This window comes from Mobula birostris, chromosome 15, assembly GCF_030028105.1.
Source record: "Mobula birostris isolate sMobBir1 chromosome 15, sMobBir1.hap1, whole genome shotgun sequence".
NCBI lineage: Eukaryota > Metazoa > Chordata > Chondrichthyes > Myliobatiformes > Myliobatidae > Mobula > Mobula birostris.
Genome location: NC_092384.1, coordinates 45,738,955 through 45,758,135, shown reverse-complemented (window position 1 = coordinate 45,758,135; position 19,181 = coordinate 45,738,955). Strand labels below are relative to the sequence as shown.

Sequence of the window (19,181 nt, the reverse complement as noted above, 5' to 3'; positions counted from 1 at the left end):
CCAAGTACAGATTGTTTAACTACCTTATAATACAATTACAAGTCATCACCTGTCACTTTAGTTCATTACCCCATTCCCACTCTGCTTTTGGTTCTTATGTTGGGCTTCACTAGAACAGTAAGGGTCTGAGGAACTGCAGCACATCATAGTACGTTGCAGCCTTCGGCACTTAATGCTAATATCAACAATTTTGGATAACCGTCCCTCCCTGTCAGCGACAGAACTGGCTACCTGTAACATTAACACAGCTTTTCTCTCTTCACAAATGATACCTGACCTGCTGAGTATTTCTAGCTTTCTCTTTTATTTCAGCTTTCTGAAATCAAAGTTATGTATTTCACAATCCCAATTTGAACTTACTTTTCCTCATTCATATATCTCAATTTACTCTCCATCAGCCATACCACATTAATTTGTTTCTGTCCCAGGCGGCATCAAAAGCAATTGTGTCACTTGGTCTCCACCCCACCAGATATTTCCTTTGTTCTGTCCACTTCTCTTGCTTGCATGCTATTCTTCTCTCATTTTCAGTTCTAATGTCTCAAATGTTAACTTTGTTTCCCTGTCCAGATATGGTGTCTGACCAGCTGAATATTCCCAGCAGCTTCTGTTTTCCTATTCCAAAAAATAGAGCCACCTACCCCTGATATTCCACGTTATTATTATTTTTTTTCCCCCCAGTCAAGATGGCACCTGCATACAATGCCCCATGGTTGACATCTTCTGGATAGACCAGAAAACTATTATTTCACTTCTTTTATGTTCTTTACTCCTGTTTTTTTTTTACTTGAATGCATTTCTGGAATGATGGAGCCTGTGATTTGCTGTTTGGAGATCATTAAGGTCTCCGAGAGGATTCCAGAGGGTAGCAAGCGTGGGCCTCAAGGCAAGGAGGAAATGGAGCTGGCAGGAGATTGAAACATCGAGGTAAATGCGGAAGGTGAGCGCTGGCTGCCTGCCTTCTGATCAATGGTGGGCTCACTCTGCTGACAGACAGGGGAGCCTGTGTGGCCTGTTACTGTGCCCGGAGGGTGTTACCAAGGTTTTCTGTATTTTGGGTATGGATTTGGACTATGGACAATGGACTTTCTTTTCCAGTCTGATAGCTTTTTAATATTCTGTGTTTTTGCCCATTCTTTCTAGCCTCTTTTGTGCAGGAAAGGGGGATTTGGGAGTTGATGTTCTTGTGGGATTGTGTGTGGGGCTGGGGGTTTGGGAGTTTCTGATCGTGTTGCTGTTCTTTTTTTTCTTGGTTTCGTCGCTATCTGAGGAAGAAGAATCTTAGAGTTGTATACTTTGATAATAATAAATGAACCTTAAGCATATTCCCATCATATAGCATCCAAAGGGTCATCATATACCAGAAAATTTACTGGACCAGAAACATATTGTATCTACAAGGGATGGTCAATGTTTGGATATTCTGCACAAGGTGACTCGCCCATCAACTCTTCAGAGTCTCTACAAGTCAAAAGGATGATGGAATAAATCTTATTTGCCTGCTAGGCAGAAACTCTAACAAGCCTAAAGGCTTAACACAACAAAATGTGACATAATACAAGGCAAGGTACCCTAATTAATTTATGGAAGCCAGTTATAAAAAAATCCTGTTAGTATTCATTGTTGATGAGATTTTTAAAAAATGAAGCAAATGCCTCACCTTTCCTATCAGAATTCTAAAATATAAGCCTTATGCTACGTTGTTTGAACATGGAAGCTTAATAGCAGCACGTCCACCTAGCCTAAAGATGTGAAGTCTGTTTCCCCTTTAAACACACACAGATGCTATTTTTTCACTAATTTTGTAAGTGATAATTCAGCAGTGTTCTCTACTAGCAGTAGGAATATCTAAACTTTGTAGCCTGCCTAAATAAATCACACAATGTTTGGACAGTGTTTGGATATTCTGCACGAAGTGACTCACCCAATCAGCTCCTCTGAGTCTCTACAAGTCAAAACGGTGATGGAATAAGTGTTATTTGCCTTCAAGAGTTTGAATTATTTTTCAGCAGGCAAGGTCAAAATATTACTTTCCAGCTAATGTTTTGCATGATGACACATTGCTCAAGAGACCAATCATTTAGGTAAGCTCACATGTTGTTTATAATTGCAGCCCAATGAAGTTTCTGCACAAATTAAAATGACAGAAGAAAAACCAGGATTTCAAAGAGTCCATTATGTGAAATCTGAATGTAATGCAGAGAAGACAAGAAATTACCCGAAATATTGAACAATTATTTTGCCTCACAATTGCCCAGGAAAGTAACACAAAGGGCAAAAGAAAATCAAAACAAATATCAATATAATTAAGACTGAAAGGCAGACTGGGAGAGGGGATAAAAACACTGTCAGATTAGATTGTATTCACATATTTAAAAGATCAAAAACAGACAAACACCAAAGACGTGGTGAACAGTTAAACTAGTTTCAATAAGATGTTGCCTAGTTTGGAGGACTTTAATTACATGGAGAGATTGTATAGACTATAGATATAGGTTTAAGGCGAGAGGAAAAACATTTAACAAAGATCTAAGTGGCAAATTTTTCCACACAGAGAGCGGTAGGTATATGGAAAGCTCCCTTAATATCTAGTAAAGGCAGATAGAATCAGTGTTTGAAAACCATTTGGACAGGTACCTGAATAAGAAGAGAATCAAGAGATATAGGTCAAGTTCAGGAAAACAGTATTAGAGTAGATAAGCATCTTGGTCAGAATTAACAAATTTGGCTGACTATTTTTCCATCTATCAACAACTGGAGACCAATTAGTAATGTTGATGCCTGGAAAATAGTGAATTCTTACTCAAAGATGCAATGGGCCAAATAAAATAAAAATATAATGAAGAAGATTTCCATGAGATCACACTTATTTGAAAAAATAAAACTGAAAGTAATAAAACAGCTATTGCTATGTCAATTATATCATACTTTTTGAAGAGTCTGATAACAATAACTGCTTTGTGAAATTACAACTAAATCATGATGGGGCAGGGAAAAGAAACAGTAGAATGGATGGACATTATTTGTCAAGGATCAGTGCGAAGAATGCTGTTCACAATTTAAACAAATGGTTTAAATTGGAAAATTAAGCACCAAATCCCATTGGGCAGAAGATACCACAGCAGGAAGGATACCATGCATCACCAAGTTCAAGGACAGGTTCTATTCCATTGTAATCAGACTCTTCAACAATAAACACAAGAGTTTCTGCAGGAGCTGAAAATCCAGAGTAATACATACAAAATATTGGACAAACTCAGCAGCTCAAGGAACATCTATGGAGAGGAAGAAACAGCCGATGTTTTAGGCTGAGACCCTTCATCAGGACTAGCAAGGAAAGGGAAGGAGCCAGAATAAGGTGGTGGGTGAGGGAAAGGAGTACAAGCTAGAAGGTGATGGGTAAAACCAGGTGAGAGGGAAGGTAGGTAGGTGGGGGGGGGGCTGGAGTGAGGTGGGAAGATGAAGAGAGAAGTTGGGAGGTGATATGTGGAAAAAGGAAAGGGCTGAAAAAGAAGAAATCAGATAGAAGAGAGAGTAGACGATGGGAGAAAGGGAAGGAGGGGGGCACCAGAGGGAGCTGATAGGCAGGTGAGGAGAAAGGAAGGGATAAGAGGGGAGCCAGACTGGGAAATGGGAAATGGAAAAAGACAGAGGGAAGGGGAGGAGGACAAATTACCAGAAGATAGAGGAATTGATGTTTATACAATCAGGTTGGAGGTGTACTCAGACAAAATATGAAGTGTTCCATTTAATCCCATCTCCCATTCCCATTCCGATATGTCTGTCCATGACACCAGTACTGCCACAATGAGGCCACTCTCAGGTTGGAGGAGCAACACCTTATATTCCATCTGGATAACCTCCAACCTAACAGCATAAACAAATATTTATGTCAAATATTTCAAATAAGTTTCCAAATTCAAATAAGCCTGTGAATTTGCCATACAGTGAAACACAAACAAAACACAAATCAGGGAGATCAGCTCCTCTGCCAGAATCTGGAAGGATTAAGTCACTGACATGCAGAAAGATGACCAAAGGCGATGTCCTTTAGACAACTCACAAAATTATTTCTTTTACTACTACTTCTTCTTTCAAATATGATTCTGCTACAATTGGAACCTGTGGTTTACAGTTTGATGGTGTGTTTTCGGGCTGATTGGACGATCTGGCGCTTTGCTGTCTGTGAGGCAGTTTGGTGAGGTTTTGAGCAAAGTGTGTGGCCTGGAGGCTGAGAAGCCTGGAGCCCACGATCAACTCCATTTCTTGGTGATTAAAGTGCTGAGCAAGAATGAAATGAATGAGGATGAGAGTGGAAGGCAAGTGGGTGTTCAGCGCCGTATCCCTGCTTTCGACCAGTCCCTCTCTCTCCCTCTCACTCGCTGCGGCTGGGAGAAGATGCCTGCAGTTGACCGGTACCTCTCTCCCTCTTGCTCAATGCTGCTGCAGCCTGGGTCTTGGGCAAGGTTTAATAGATACAGTTTGTGGATTGGACTCTGTAGTTTATGTTATGATGGGTTTCTGGTGTATGGTTCTTTTTTTATTGCTATATTGTGTGATTTTGATCATGGCAGACTGGATCTACGGTCTACAGTCAAGGAATGACTAGCGCTAAATTGAACTGAACTGAACTAAACTAAACATTCCTATTGAACTTTCCTAGGCTGCTTCAATTGTTCCATGGTATGATGTTTTATATCCTGTGTTTTTCGCCATTTGTGCAATTTGTTTTTTTTTGCGCGATGGGTGTTTGATGCTTTCTTTGAAAGGGTTCCACGGTGTTTGCCTGTTGTGGCTCTCTGTGGGAAGACGAATCTCAGGGTTGTATACTGCATACACACTTGGATAATAAATGTACTTTCAGCAGTAATGCCGCACAGAGCAAAGATGCTCAACAGGAACATAAAAAGTGTTTCAATACCAATGAATAAAAGATAGATATTCAACATAGAGATAGAAGTCTGTTTGACCTCTTGCTGTCATGTAGAAGGTACTGTAGCATAAGAACTGGAACTATAGTCTGGGTCACAGCTTCTTTCCCCAGGCTATTAGACTTCTTAACACCTTGCTGCCACCCAGCACACACGTACACCCAGTCTGAATGGCCTGGTCACTGATTGACTGCTCATTTTTTCCATCTTTTATCACTGCTGTTTCACATATTTATACTACTTCTTTACTATAATTGTGTCAGTAATATTATACTAACTTACGTAATATGCATGCACCTCACACTTTATGTTAACCTGTTAATTTTTCAGGCATGCCTCTGAGGGGCTTGTGCTACCGTATGTGCTGGATTGTAACTATAAGTGCTGTGTGTGACTATATGTACTGTGTTTTGCACCTTGGCCCCTGAGGAACAATGTTTTGTTCAGCTGTGTACCTGTGTATGGTTGAATGACAATGAACACTAGCAGTAACCTGTTTTTCTCTGAAACAATGCCTTGGGAACTCTTACACTTAGCTAAGGGACACATTAAGCCTTGGTTTGGTGTCTCATCAGAAAATAATAAAAAAGAACACTTCAATATGATCTCTTATAGAACAAGATAATGCAATCTGAACTCATTCTTTCCAATGCCAAGCATCACTTCTGAGCCTTAATCTTAAAGATTTTGTCCTATCATATTATAATTCAGAATGATTATAATTTTCTTAATGCCAATGTATTCTCTATAAAGAGACACAATATTCATTCTGAATAGTAAAGATTGACTGTAATCAAACAGTTCGGAAGTTTGAACGTTGATTTTATCACTTGGATCCACTTACTATGCCAACTATTTCAGGAAGATAGATCCTGAAAATTCAAGTATCATTTGATTTTCAACAGCCAGAAAGAAACTACCATTTAATTGAGTAACAATTTACATATTTCAAAGAAATACAGGACAAATTAGAGCACTACCAGTACCTCTACAGCACTATAAAACTGTGTATTAGTTCCTAATAGTTATTGACGGACAAATTCATCTGCTGTGTTCTTTTGATCGACTGTATAGTAACAAAATCAGCACAGACACCTAGCGCAGATAATGGACTGCCTTCATACAATTCTTTAGACAATTGCATCCTCCAAATATTCATTTTCATTGTAACATTCAAGATAACTGTCAATACCTTGGTAATTCTTAACAAGCTGAAGTAGTGAAATTGTTTCATTTTCACTCCCAACTGTTTTTGGCATTTCCAAGCCTGAATGCTTGAAATTGTGGTGAGCAAAACAGTCCCCAATTGCCTTACTGCTTATTTCTCACTAACTATTAGCGACAAATCACTGTTTTTTGAACACAAATACACGCAATTAACTCTATTTAAAAAATGATCGCTCTAAGCACAGTGTAGTGTCCAATGGCCACGAAAGTGAATGTGACTGAAGCTAGTTAGAAACTGCTCAGCAACAATCCCCTGCTTCAAGCGGTATATTGTCCCAAATAAACAAAAGGAAACCCTACCTATTTTCTTGATTTAGTTTTTGTTCTTTAAGAGTTGTCCAAATAAATGGCTGATTAAGCAATGGCTCAATTAACAGAATTAACTGTACTCCCATGATACTGGATAGAGAGTAGGGGAAAAAAATGGAGAGAAAGAGAGTTTAATCAAGCCAAGTGATAGGCAGTGCACTTTAGGAGATCAAATGTGAAGTGAAAGTACATGGTTAATGACAGTATGTTTAACAGTGTAAATGTACAGACAGACCTTGGGGCCAATGTCCATAGCTCTGTGAAAGTGGTTGTGCAAGTTGATAGGTTGGTGATGGCAGCATATGGCATGCCTGTCAAGACACTGAGTTCATGATCAGGAAGTTATGTTGCAGCTTTATAAAACTCTAGCTAGTTCGCAGTTGGAGCACTACATTCATTTCTGGTTGTCCCTTCATAGGAGGGATGTGGAAGCACTGGAGAGTGTGCTGAGGAGCCTTATCAGGATGCTGGCTAGGTTACAGAGCATGTGCTATAAGGATAGGTAGGACAAACTTGGACTGTTTTCCTTTGATTTGTAGAGGTCGTGGGAAAATTTGACAGAAGTTTATAAAATTATGACAGGCACAGGGTAGATAGCTGACAACTTTTTCGCTGAGTTGAAATGTCTGATACTAAAAGGCATGTATTTAAGATGACATGAGGCAAGTTCAAACGAGATCTGAGGGTCTTCTATTTGCTTTTGTTTCCACCACAGAGAATGGGGGATGCCTGGAATGCATTGCCAGGGCTGGTCGTGGAGGGAAACACCATAGGGGTTAGAAAGGCACATGAATGTACAGAGGATGTAGGGATATGGACATTGTGTAGGCAGAAGGGATTAGTTTAGTTAAGCATTTCATTACTAGTATAATTAGTTCAGCACAACATCATAAGCAAAAGTTCCTGTTCCTATACCATACTGTTCTATGCTCTTAGTATTCAATACAATATGTAAACAAATCACTAGTAACGCAAGAAGTTTTTAAAAGGTACTATCATGCCAATCACTAATAATTCAAAGATAACACATTAGTTTTTAAATAATGACCAACTATCTGAATATTTTCTGTCTTCCGAATGAATATTAGTATTCTTTACAGATTTCACTCTTACCTGGATAGCTGAAAACCACAGATCATTTTCGTGCAAAGTTGCAACATAAACTGAGGTGATAAGTCCTAAGAAAACTCCCATAAATCCACCAACTAGGAAGGTTACATACTTTATTGCTCCTGGACCTATGGAGCTGCGTGCTAGAATAAGAAAAGTAAAATAATTATGTTCAACATTTTTCTGTCAAAAGTTATTTATGTATTTTTACTGTAGTATAAGAATAGAAATAATTTAATACCCTGAACAAGGTCTTTATGTTGGAATATATGTGAAATGCTAATCTAAATTCTGACATTAATAACTACATTGGTAGGTTACTTTTAAACTGTTTTATGCTTTATTATTCATGCAAAATAAAATCACCAATAAGAAATAAGAAAACTCCACATCACCAATTATTTTAAATCCTATGTATACACACAGAGCAAAACTGTCAGGGGAAAAGCATCCCCACGTACTGTGATACAATAATTCTGTAAAAATCATGCATAGAAGTAACCAAAATAAGATGTTAAAGGCACCACTAAGTTCAAAACATACAACCACTAAATACTAAGATAATAAATAACAATAAAGTAAACATTTGGGTAAACATGAAAACCAGCCCTGGAAGTGACCTGGTAACTGGGATACAACGGAATCTGAATCAGAGTAAACACAGATAACTGGGAAATGCATGCAAACTATTGCACACATATCAGTGCGTGGATGTACAACTGTACCTGCATTTACAACCGCAGATCAAAATCAAGTTAATGAACACATATGCTTTATGCTGGTATTCTTGCTCCTCACGAGCTTTCCCCATACTACTTCACCTAAATCAAACAGCATATGATTTTTCTAGTTTACCCAGCTGTTCCTTAAGTATGCCTATGCTTTTTATCTAGGGTAATATTCTGCCAGACTAGAGAATTCTAAGAGCATTATACTTCCAGACATGCTATACTTAGGATGAAATGCCCAGTCTGCTCTTTTAAATAGATACAAAAGATCCCCAAACAATTAATCAATAAGAAAAAATTATCTATGATGTCTTACTCAATAGCTATCTTTCAATTAACAATATGTTATTACATTGTTGTTCATTTACAATAGTGATTACAGACTCCTGATGTATGAAAACGCTTCCAGTTGATTGAAATGATACAATGAGAAAATTTAACTGCAGCTCAGTTTTTCAACTATTTCATAAAATGGAAACTTACACTAATTTCCGCTTACTTGATTTTAAATTGATATTTATTCAATTACACTTACATCAAGTATCGTGAATATTCTTTCAAGAAAATGAATCCAAGTTTCCTAATTAGTTTCCTAATATTGCATATACAGTGGATTCTAGTTAATTGGAACACATCAGGACCAGTACATTTTGGCCTAATTAAACAGCTGCCACAATTAGGCGAAGTTTCATGGAAGTAGTAAGAAAAGTATAAAAAAGCCAAACTACTACTTCACTGTTCACTCTAAGCATGGTGTAGTGTCTAACGGTCACACAAGTGCACAGAACTGATGCTAGCCAGAAACTGTTCGACAACAGTCTCCTGCCCTAATTAAGCGGCAGAGTGTCCCAAATAAATGAAGGAAAACATGGTTATTTTCCCAATCAAGTTTTCCCAAATGAGCAGCTGCCCAATTAACTGTAATCCATTGTATTCATATATACATAGCTGGTGTTTAATTTTGAATCTTTATTTTAAAATATTATTTCTGATTACTCTCTTGGATCAAGACAAAGATAATCTTGGGTCCCTGCCAGAAATGCTGACAGTGTTATTTAAATTCTGACCAACCTCTTTGAACATGGTCTACTGATCTCTCGTGCTGTGTGGAATCTGTAACTTCACTGCTTGACTGCATGGGCTTCCAAAGTTGAAATGATGTAATATGGCGAGGCAGAGCTTAAATAACAGAATTACGTCAAGCGAAATGCATGTAAAATTGACAATATGTTGATGTAAAACTACAGGTTAGAAATAAAGCTCAATCACTCTCATGTTTATTTTCGATATGAGGAAGGCAATTTTAATTGTGGTGTTTTTGATCTAGAATGCACAGTCTTAAAAGTGTAGCTGAAGTAGATTCAATTGTAATAGTTTCAAAAGGGAACTGGACATCTACAAAACTGTAGGGTTGGTGTGGGACTTTCAAAGAACAAGAACCACAAAATGTTCTTTAATACTCTAATAGCTACGAATCCCACACACCTACCCTGCTCTATATCCCTTCAATCATCAACTCCAAAAGTGTCATCTAAGTATTCATCAACCCATGTTTAAGACTGTACATCACAATCTCTTAGATTTGATCTAACATCTGTCTTTGATCTAGGACAATTAAGAGTCTCTGCTGGGTTTGTTGATCTGATGTGAAATGACAGCAAATGGCATCTAAAAAGTGTCTTTCAGGTTTCCAGATTTTCTCCACCAACAATTTTTAAACCGACTAGATATTACACAAGTTAGCTTTGTCTGATTTTCTAAAACTACATTTCACGCTACCTAGTCTTCAGTTGCTGAACAGAATTCAGGCTTCTATTTTGCTATTTTTATTTCTATTGTCAAGGACTGTGGCTCTTGCTATTGACGTATTAAAAATATAAAAGATCATTTGACCTTTTCTTGGTTTCCTCATCCCGTTTTTTCCCCTGACCCAGCACAACGTTTACTAGGTGACAATAGCCCTGTGGTACCAACAAAGACAGTAGTTAATGATTGATTTTCCATTTTATTATTTGACATAGGAGGCAAAAGTTAATAAAGTCTCATTCCAACTGTAACACAAGCTGTGTCTAGAAAGCCTACCTTTTGAGTACTTTTCTTTGAGTTCATCATCCTCGTGCTGGGTTGGACGTTCTTCAATGCCTTTTGTAGCCTTTCTTCGTCTCAAAATGTTCATGTTTTATTTTGCACAGCTTCTCAGAAACTCCCAATCCCTGCAAACAATCATTACAAAAAAATTATATTGCAAAAGATCTTCAATTTCAAGTTTATATCGATTAAATTCCAATTCGTTTGAATATAACCGTTGGGTTTAGTTGCCTGTTCATGAGCCCAGAACAGAGGTACGATTTGCTTCAGCAGGAATAACGGTAGTGACAGAAATCCAGGATTTCGGCCAATATACCGACTTCAATAACATGGATAAATCAGACAGGTGTAACAGCGTGGGCGGGAGGACCGCTCGGAAAAGTTCGAGGGTGAATACAGAGCGGGCCCTGTTAACCTGCCCTCCACCGACACCTTTCCTCCAGCCTCGCATCCTAACCTGAAGCCAAACCGCGACCAAGAGCCGAACGCTACGCACCGCAAAACAGCAGCGACCGCCAGACTCCGGAAGACACAAATACTGCAAGTCCCTTTGCCCCGCTGAGGTCTACCGCAGAAAATCAATTGCAAGCAGCAGATTCTCCACCAACACCAATCCAATCAGCGACATCTTGAGACATCAACGCTGCCGTTTTCTATTTCCGGGTCGGGGGGAGGGGAGGGGCTGTTTGACGTTTCCATGGCGACGGGAGCTTAAAGGTGGGAGACCCAGGGTCAGAGTGGACCGGGTTGGAAAGATGGGCCAGGCTGTGGAGGGGCGGGAGTGGGGAGAGAGGCAGGGGAGGGGGGTATTGGAGGAGTGAGAGGAGAATATAGAAACAGGGGATTTAGGATTGATGGAGGGATGGGGAATGTCAGTGGACTTTGAAGGAAGGGTGAACAGAGGTGGGTGGGGTGGCTGCGTGTACCCAGGGCAGGTGGAGGGGAAAGATTGCAGAGCTCCGGGGCAAATGGTGAAGTAAAGAGATTGCTAAGGTCCTGGGTTTGGCTCAAGTATATACCAAGAATATCTTACATCTTGATATTCTTCCATGACAGTCTCTTGGAATCAAGAATAACTTGCTTCTACTTGAGAGTTGTGGGTTCAAAAGTGGCTGATCGGGGCCACAAGGGTATGAGTGCTTGACAAGGCACCCTGACAGACGGAGCGGAATATGCTGAGCTCCTCTGGATTCTCTGAATTTTGTGTTCTTGAAGGGATTTGATACCATAATGCTCCTTCCTTACTTTCAGTGGTAATAGAGAATTCCCAGGAGTTGGAGGAGAAACTTTTTTCAAAAAGCTTTGAGTATGCTTAATATCTCAGTTCCTCTGGTAATCACTTGTTGTGAAAGAATTTATGTTGCCAGTTTAGCCTACCCAAAAACCTCATTCCACCCATTAACTGCCATCCCTGTCCTCCCCTACTCCATCCCCCTTCTGGTTTTCACATACTGCTCCCATCTCTCTGACTTTTTTATGCCATGCTCTTCTCTAACCCTGCTTGTCTCTAACCCCACTCCACTCCACTCCTGCTTCCTCTCTTCCCATGACACAGAGCAACCCTGATTCTTTGGCCTTGAGATTTTTATCCCTACTTCCTTCACCAGTCATTTTCCCCTACTCCTTCATTCCTTTCCAGAGATGTCAGACAGAACTCCTGTATCGTCTTCCATCAATTCCACCCCATTACTTCCTGTCCCCTATCTTTTCCACTCTCACCCCACCCCCTCCATTGAAACCCTGTTACCTTTAACCAATTCTCAACACTTATTCACACACAAACACTCCCCTGCCCCTCCCCATCTATATTGTCTCCTCCAAACCCACCCCTGGTGAAGGTAAAGAGCAAAAATAGAAATATTGAGTAAAGGAAGGGAATAACCAGCTGCTGTAATGATTACACAGATCACTGCTTGGCGCCAGTCCTTAACTGAAAACGTTTCCACTGTCCACCGTCCACCCCATGCTGTTAATTGCACTTTATAATTTATTTCCTAATAGTTTTTCCAATAGATAGGGAAAATGAAATGGTGTGGATTTTACAATGCCGCCTACAGTGCAAAGCTTTGTCTTGGAGGAATAAACACTCAGTGGCCACATTATTAGGTACCTACTATACATAATAAAGTGGCCATCGAGTGTATGTTCATGGTCTTCTGCTGCTATAGCCCATCCACTTCAAGTTCAACGTGTTGTGCATTCAGAGATGCTCTTCTGCACACCACTGTTCTAACGAGTGGTTATTTGAGTTACTGTCACCTTTCTGTCAGCTTGAACCAATCTAACCATTCTCCTCTGGAATCTCTCATTAACAAGACGTTTTTACCTAGAGAACTGCTACTCATTGGACGTTTTTTGTTTTTTGCACCATTCTCTGTAAACTTTAGAGACTGTTGTGCATGAAAATCCCAGGGAGATCAGCAGTTTCAAGATACTCAGACCACCCCATCTCGCACCAACAATCATTCCATAGTTAAAATCACTTTGATGACATTTCTTCCCCATTCTGATGTTTGGTCTGAACAACAATTGAACCTTTTGACCATGTCTGCATGCTCTTATGCATTGAGTTGCTGCCACATAATTGACTGATTAGATATTTGAATTAACAAGTAGATGTACAGGTTTACCTAATAAAGTGGCCACTGAGTATAGATCAGAATTAAGCAGCATACAGTGAACTGATACACTTCAGAATTTGTATACTTAGGCATACAATCCAAAGTTAAAGTGTAACTAAGTTACACAACCACATGGAGTGATTAACTTGGAAACAGGAATAAACTGAACTGAAATTAACATGAACATCATGAAGATTATTTTCATATACTTTTTAGCAGGATTTCTATTTCAGGCTTTTATGTGCCTCATTTTTAAAATGTGAGAAGTGTGGCCAAAGGTGTCTTACATATTGTTTAGAATTAAAGTGTGGTGATTATCTCATAGGGGAAATAATATTCTAAACTTTATCTATAAACTGAGTTCAAAAAAATATCATGGAGACCCCTTGTCAATATAATATAAATCACTTCAGTGTGCATTTTGCACTTTTTTATATTTTTTGAAATTGATTTTAAGTCATCACATGCTACATCACACTTACACGAGTAACCTATTATGACAGTGTCAGGAAATAATTTAAAAAGGCAAATGCAATTTTAGGGTGTCATACCAAGGATTTTAAGGACAAGTAAAAGGAAGTAATATGCTAGGTCTTTAATACGTTGCCATAGACTTGGATTACTGAAACCGATTTTGGTTTCTGGGTAGAAAAATATACAAAAACAACAAGTGTGGTTCTGGACACAAAACCATGAACTGCCTGAAGACTCTTGTGAATTATATTGATGTCTTTTGAGCAAGATTTCTACTTCAGGGTATGTATGTATGTGCTATGTTCCAGTTTAGGTTGATTCAGGTCCTGTATGACATAAGTACTTCAGTTTATAAGAGGGACCAATAAGATTGACATTGGAAGACATTAAGTAGTGTGATATGAAGTAAAGATGAATATTTTCCAAAGACAGTAAGAACAAAATGGCCTCAGAAAATAATTGATTATTTTACAGCAGACCTAGAAAAGATGAGATCTGTGACTGTATATAAAATTTGAGGCATTTGTCAGGATTATTGTTAGAATTGAAATAATGCTCGAGGTGGGTATCGATTGAAATCTGTTAATGAATGGTTGTTGGAATATTTTGTTCTCCGTGTTATTGGCAAGAGGTGAAAATGGGGCACCTGTTATATTAAAGCAAATGTGAAGGGATTTTTATATACTTGTAACAATTACATAGGAATACCTTATGTTAAAAATTAATGTTTCCATTGGGAGCAATTCAGAATAGGATTAATGTGCAGCATATATACTCTGATAAGATGATGGTAAGTGTTTAAGGTATTGCAGCCCTTTGTTTTCATACCTAGGCACTTGAGGACTTTGCACCCAAGGCATAGTGTGTTTTTTTGTCAGCTCATTGACAACAGGTCACCTCTTCTAGCGTATTTGTACTCCCTTCCTAACTTTATTATTACCAACTCTATAAAGTATCTTGAACTTTGAAATTAATATTTTCATAATTCTAAATTGCATGAAATGGAATTATCTTTCTGGAAGACATTCGAAGGTTATCTTGGTGTCGTAAATAAAGTCACTGGAGGGAGGTTCAGAAAGAAAAGATCCTGTCAACAAATCTTTGAAGAAATGGTTCTGATAAGTTCTAGAATATGGAATATTTAAACATACAAAATACATTTTTAAAGTTCCACACAAAAATACAAGTACTGTACATTTAAATGATCACATTCAGTGAGCATGTGTTCTAAAATTATGTGCAGGATAAACCAAAGATCACTGTTGAATCAGAACCAAAACTGGTAAGGCCAGTGATGTTGTGGGGATGGAACTGGACTCTCTCACGGTGGTGTCTGAAAAGAGGATGCTGTCTAAGTTGCATGCCATCTTGGACAATGTCTCCCATCCACTACATAATGTACTGGTTGGGCACAGGAGCACATTCAGCCAGAGACTCATTCCACCGAGATGCAACACAGAGCATCATAGGAAGTCATTCCTGCCTGTGGCCATCAAACTTTACAACTCCTCCCTTGGAGGGTCAAACACACTGCGCCAATAGGCTGGTCCTGGACTTATTTCATAATTTACTGGCATAATTTACATATTACTATTTAACTATTTATGGTTCTATTACTATTTATTATTTATGATGCAACTGTAACGAAAACCAATTTCCCCCGGGATCAATAAAGTATGACTATGACTATGACTAAATCTTGGAAATGCTTAGTGGACAAAAAAGCATCCGTGGAATGAGAAACCAAGTAAATATTTCAGTTCTGACAGAACTTTGTCAGAACTGGGAAAAGGAGAAAAGTTGCAAAGAAGGTGGGGAGAAGGATGCAAAGGATAAAGGAAGTATCTCTGATAGGACTACAGTATAGTATATTTATTTCTGAGAACACTGCCAAGCTGTTTCCAAAGCTTTCTTTTTGCTTCACTTTCAAACACCCTACATTTCCCTTTGATTTTCATATATACTTAGATCAATAATCTTTCTCCTTTATTTCATTGACAGATTCAGAAATTCAACAAAAATAAGTCAAATTTTCAAGTGTTTCACAGGTGGCACTGATGTAGCTAAGAATTAAGCTAAATAAAGTTTTGGTCTTGGTTGATCTGGTCTTCATCGGGCTAGATTATGTTGGCCTTGCTCACAGCCCAGAGTTCCCATTTGTTCCTGCCTATCTTGGATATGAAAAGCTGATCTTGGTGGCCTCCCTTCATAACTGAATCCAGTGAAAGGTCTCAGCTGTAACTAGGTCTCAAGCAGAAGAGCACTGCAACACACTCCAAAAAGTGCTCTGACAGACTTTGACAAAATACAAAGCTTGGAATAGGGCATTAGTTCTGTGAAAGCTTTTAAGTTACATAATCAATTTTTAAATTTTTCTATCATTCAAAAATATTAATTTTTTTGATTGATGTAAATAAATTTCCAATTATTACATTAACAACAAACGAAGAAATCTTTAAACACATTAAAACAAATAATTAAAACCATTCAAGCATAATAAAGGTTAAATAATATATAATATATTTGCCATGCCCTTTGGTTCAGAGTTCACAGGCTAAGAATCCCTTGTGAAATGAATAGGTTTTCCGATCCTTATCAGATTGATATGTCATAGGTCGGAGCAACTGGGGAATACTAGCAGGACTGGACTCCACCACTGGATCCATGCAGAGCATAATGGTGGGTGAGGCACAATATGACACTTACTAACTCTTGAAACTACAGCTGCTCCATGTAAGTCAGACTTACTTCAGTGGAATTGTCTGAACACTGGTGAACCACTGGCCAGAGCTAGGAGTATTCCATTTGTCCAAATACTGGAATGCAATAATCAACAAAATCAGTTGTATTCTTTTAGCCAAAGCGACAGAATATAAATCTGAGGAAATTAAAATCATAGTGTATTGTGCTTAATCAGAAAGCATCTTGAGTATTCTATTCTGGTTAGAAAAACACATTGAAGTTCTAGAAGCAGTACACAGAAGCACCCTAGAGTCAGGGGTAGGAGTTGTGAAGAAAATCTGAAGAAGCTTAAGTTTTACTGCTTGGATAAATTCAAGATAGATATTGATTGTTATTCTAGTTCAGGCAACATTTGGAATTGAATTCTATTACAAAGTAATAATGATAAAAAAACATGAGAATCTTTAAGAAAATAATTGCTTGCTCCAATGCCATGGGGGTGGAGGGGGGGGGGAGACAGAATTGGGAATCTGTGGATTTTTTCTACATGAATGGAAAATGATGGGCCATACCTCCTTCCTTACCCATAATTATTTTGTAATCTTGTAACCCGCAGTGTAAGGGAAAAGGAACTAAACTCGGAATAAGGGTACCGTTGATACAAAAAAATCAGATTGGAAATGGCAGAAAACCATTCAATTACAGATGATGTACACTCACTAAAAGTGAGTAAAAATTCGGAAACAGATGTTTTATCAACCAGCGCCAAGACATCATCAGCAGAAGATGTAAGAAGCTTGAATGAGCTTGAAGATTTCCCAGATGGCGATGCACCTGAAGAAATGGCACCTCATTTTAGCACGTGCACAGAAGACGAAGAAGGTCAATATCACAGCACAATACAAAAATTTTATAAGCTGTTGGAGATCTACTATAAAATATTTGGAGGCAAAATGGATTCTGATGAAAACAAAGCACAGTTTACCAATTGGCAGCAAAGCATCCTCCCCAAATTAGAAGGCATACTGAAAAATTATTGTACAAACATAAACAGATGTAAAACAAATTTCATTGAAAAGGATGAGGCTAGTGGTGAGTCCCACAAAAGAAAAAATGAATGCAGCAGTATGCTTGAAAGTGTTAAAAGAGTATTTGATGATGAAGTAGACTCAGAAGAAAAGGAGGATGCTAGTAATCAGGACCAAGTTACATTATCTAATTTTAATGAAATGCTAGACAAATACTGCAATGAAACACATGGAGCTTCTTGTGAAAAAGAATTAGATATCAGCAAAACAAGAACCTTAGACTGGCAGGTAAATACAATGTAGAGATGTTTTATATTCTCTTACAGGATGGGCCTGCATTTATTGTTCCTTCATAACTTCCCTTTATAAAATTGGGGTGAACAGGCTTTTAGAGCTCTCCCATTGTTCTAAGAGAACAGTACCAAAGATTTTGATTCTGTGACGAAGTGAAGGGATCATTTCAGAAATGAATTCTGGCTGTCTTAAGACTCTTAAGTAGACCAATCGTACTTTGAAGATGAACTCGACCTCACAATCCATCTTGTCATTGCTCTTGACCTTATTGTCTACTTGAACTTCCTCTGTAACTAACCATAACACTATATACTGCATTCTGATATTGTTTTTCCTCAAAGTACCTATGTTCTAGAAATGATTAGTATGGATAGCTTGCAAAACTATGTTTTTTCATGTGCATCAGTACATGTGACAATAAAAAACCAACACAAATGCCAGTGTCTGGAGGGGAACTTGGAGCCAACACAAATAAAAAAGCAGCGTGGGTTCAGAAATGACTTTGATATAGAAAATAGCTCTTTCTCTCTGCTACACATCCCTTTGTAGCTCTCTTATCTGAATCTATATCACCTGCTCTCCATTTTCCTCTCCTACTAGTCCCATCACTTCTTTCTTCATCCCATGCTTCCTCCTACATCACTTTCTCTCCCTCCCTTCTTTCTGTTTCCTTCCATCTTGGACCCTTTCTCCCTTTTCACACTCCTGTCTTCTATTTTACCCTTTGCTCATCCTCCACCCTGATCACCCCCCCCATTCATCCTCTCACTCTCTTTTTTTTATCTCAGTATGTCTCGCTTTCTCTGTTTCTCTCACTCTCATAGCATCCACAGCTGCAAGGATTATAGCAGGTACCCTCACTTGTTGGTTGGGATATTCACTTCAACATCCCATACGTCATCATTTGCAAACTGAAAAGAGTTGGGAAGCAATGTGATTCAATGTCTTAGAGAATCCTCCCAAGCCTAGTAATGATACAGTGCATTCATAGCATTGTTTTGCATTACTTAAACATCTTTGCAACACACTGCACAATTGATACATATAACATTTATTTATGTATTTCCAGTTTTGTTATTCATCAATATTAGTTGACTCTCATAAACATTTAGAATGATTCTGGGATGAGAGGTTTGAATTATGAGGATAGAGAAAGTTAAGTCCTTGATGAAGCAACTAATTGGAATACTTATACAAATCTGGCAAGGGTTATAGTGGTCAGATGGATTCCTTCTATGGTTTGATGCTATGATCGTTTTCTTGGAATAGGTTGTAATGCATATGATGTCTCATATTCGGTATGAAGACTTGATCCAGAACCTTTACCCAAGGAATTCATGCACCAATGTCACATTCATCAAGATTGGGGTGTCAAATGAAGAAGTTTAGGGAGAGGAAGTGGATGGATATAAAGGCCACACAATAATTGGTCTGTGTGATTACCAAGGATGAGAGGAAAAATATCCATCTGGAAGAAAATGGATGCCTTGGACTCCCCAGCAGGGTTGTGCTGACATCAAATCATAGAAGGGAGCCATTAGATAGAGCCTCACTACTTGACCAATTAATAAGTAAATTGATTGTGTCAAAATGAGACTGAGCTGGTGCAAATTCTGATAAAGGATTCAGATTTGAGTTATGTAATTCCACACTGTGCTTGCCTGGGCTTCAGACTTTGGATCAGGGCAA

General features: G+C 38.5%; 1 protein-coding gene across 3 annotated transcripts in view; it reads right to left on the bottom strand.

The window, feature by feature from the left end:
- The window catches only part of dpy19l3 (dpy-19 like C-mannosyltransferase 3), a 67,774-nt gene extending 56,724 nt beyond the window's left edge, over positions 1–11,050 (bottom strand). For all 3 annotated transcript variants that reach the window (XM_072279170.1, XM_072279171.1, XM_072279172.1), the window contains exons 1-3: positions 10,890–11,050; positions 10,388–10,518; positions 7,581–7,720 (exon numbers count right to left, since the gene is read on the bottom strand). In XM_072279170.1, the coding sequence (XP_072135271.1) occupies positions 7,581–7,720; positions 10,388–10,481 (234 nt within the window). In that variant the 5' untranslated portion in view covers positions 10,482–10,518; positions 10,890–11,050. The remainder of the gene's footprint in view (positions 1–7,580; positions 7,721–10,387; positions 10,519–10,889) is intronic.
- Between the last annotated feature and the right edge of the window lie 8,131 nt (positions 11,051–19,181).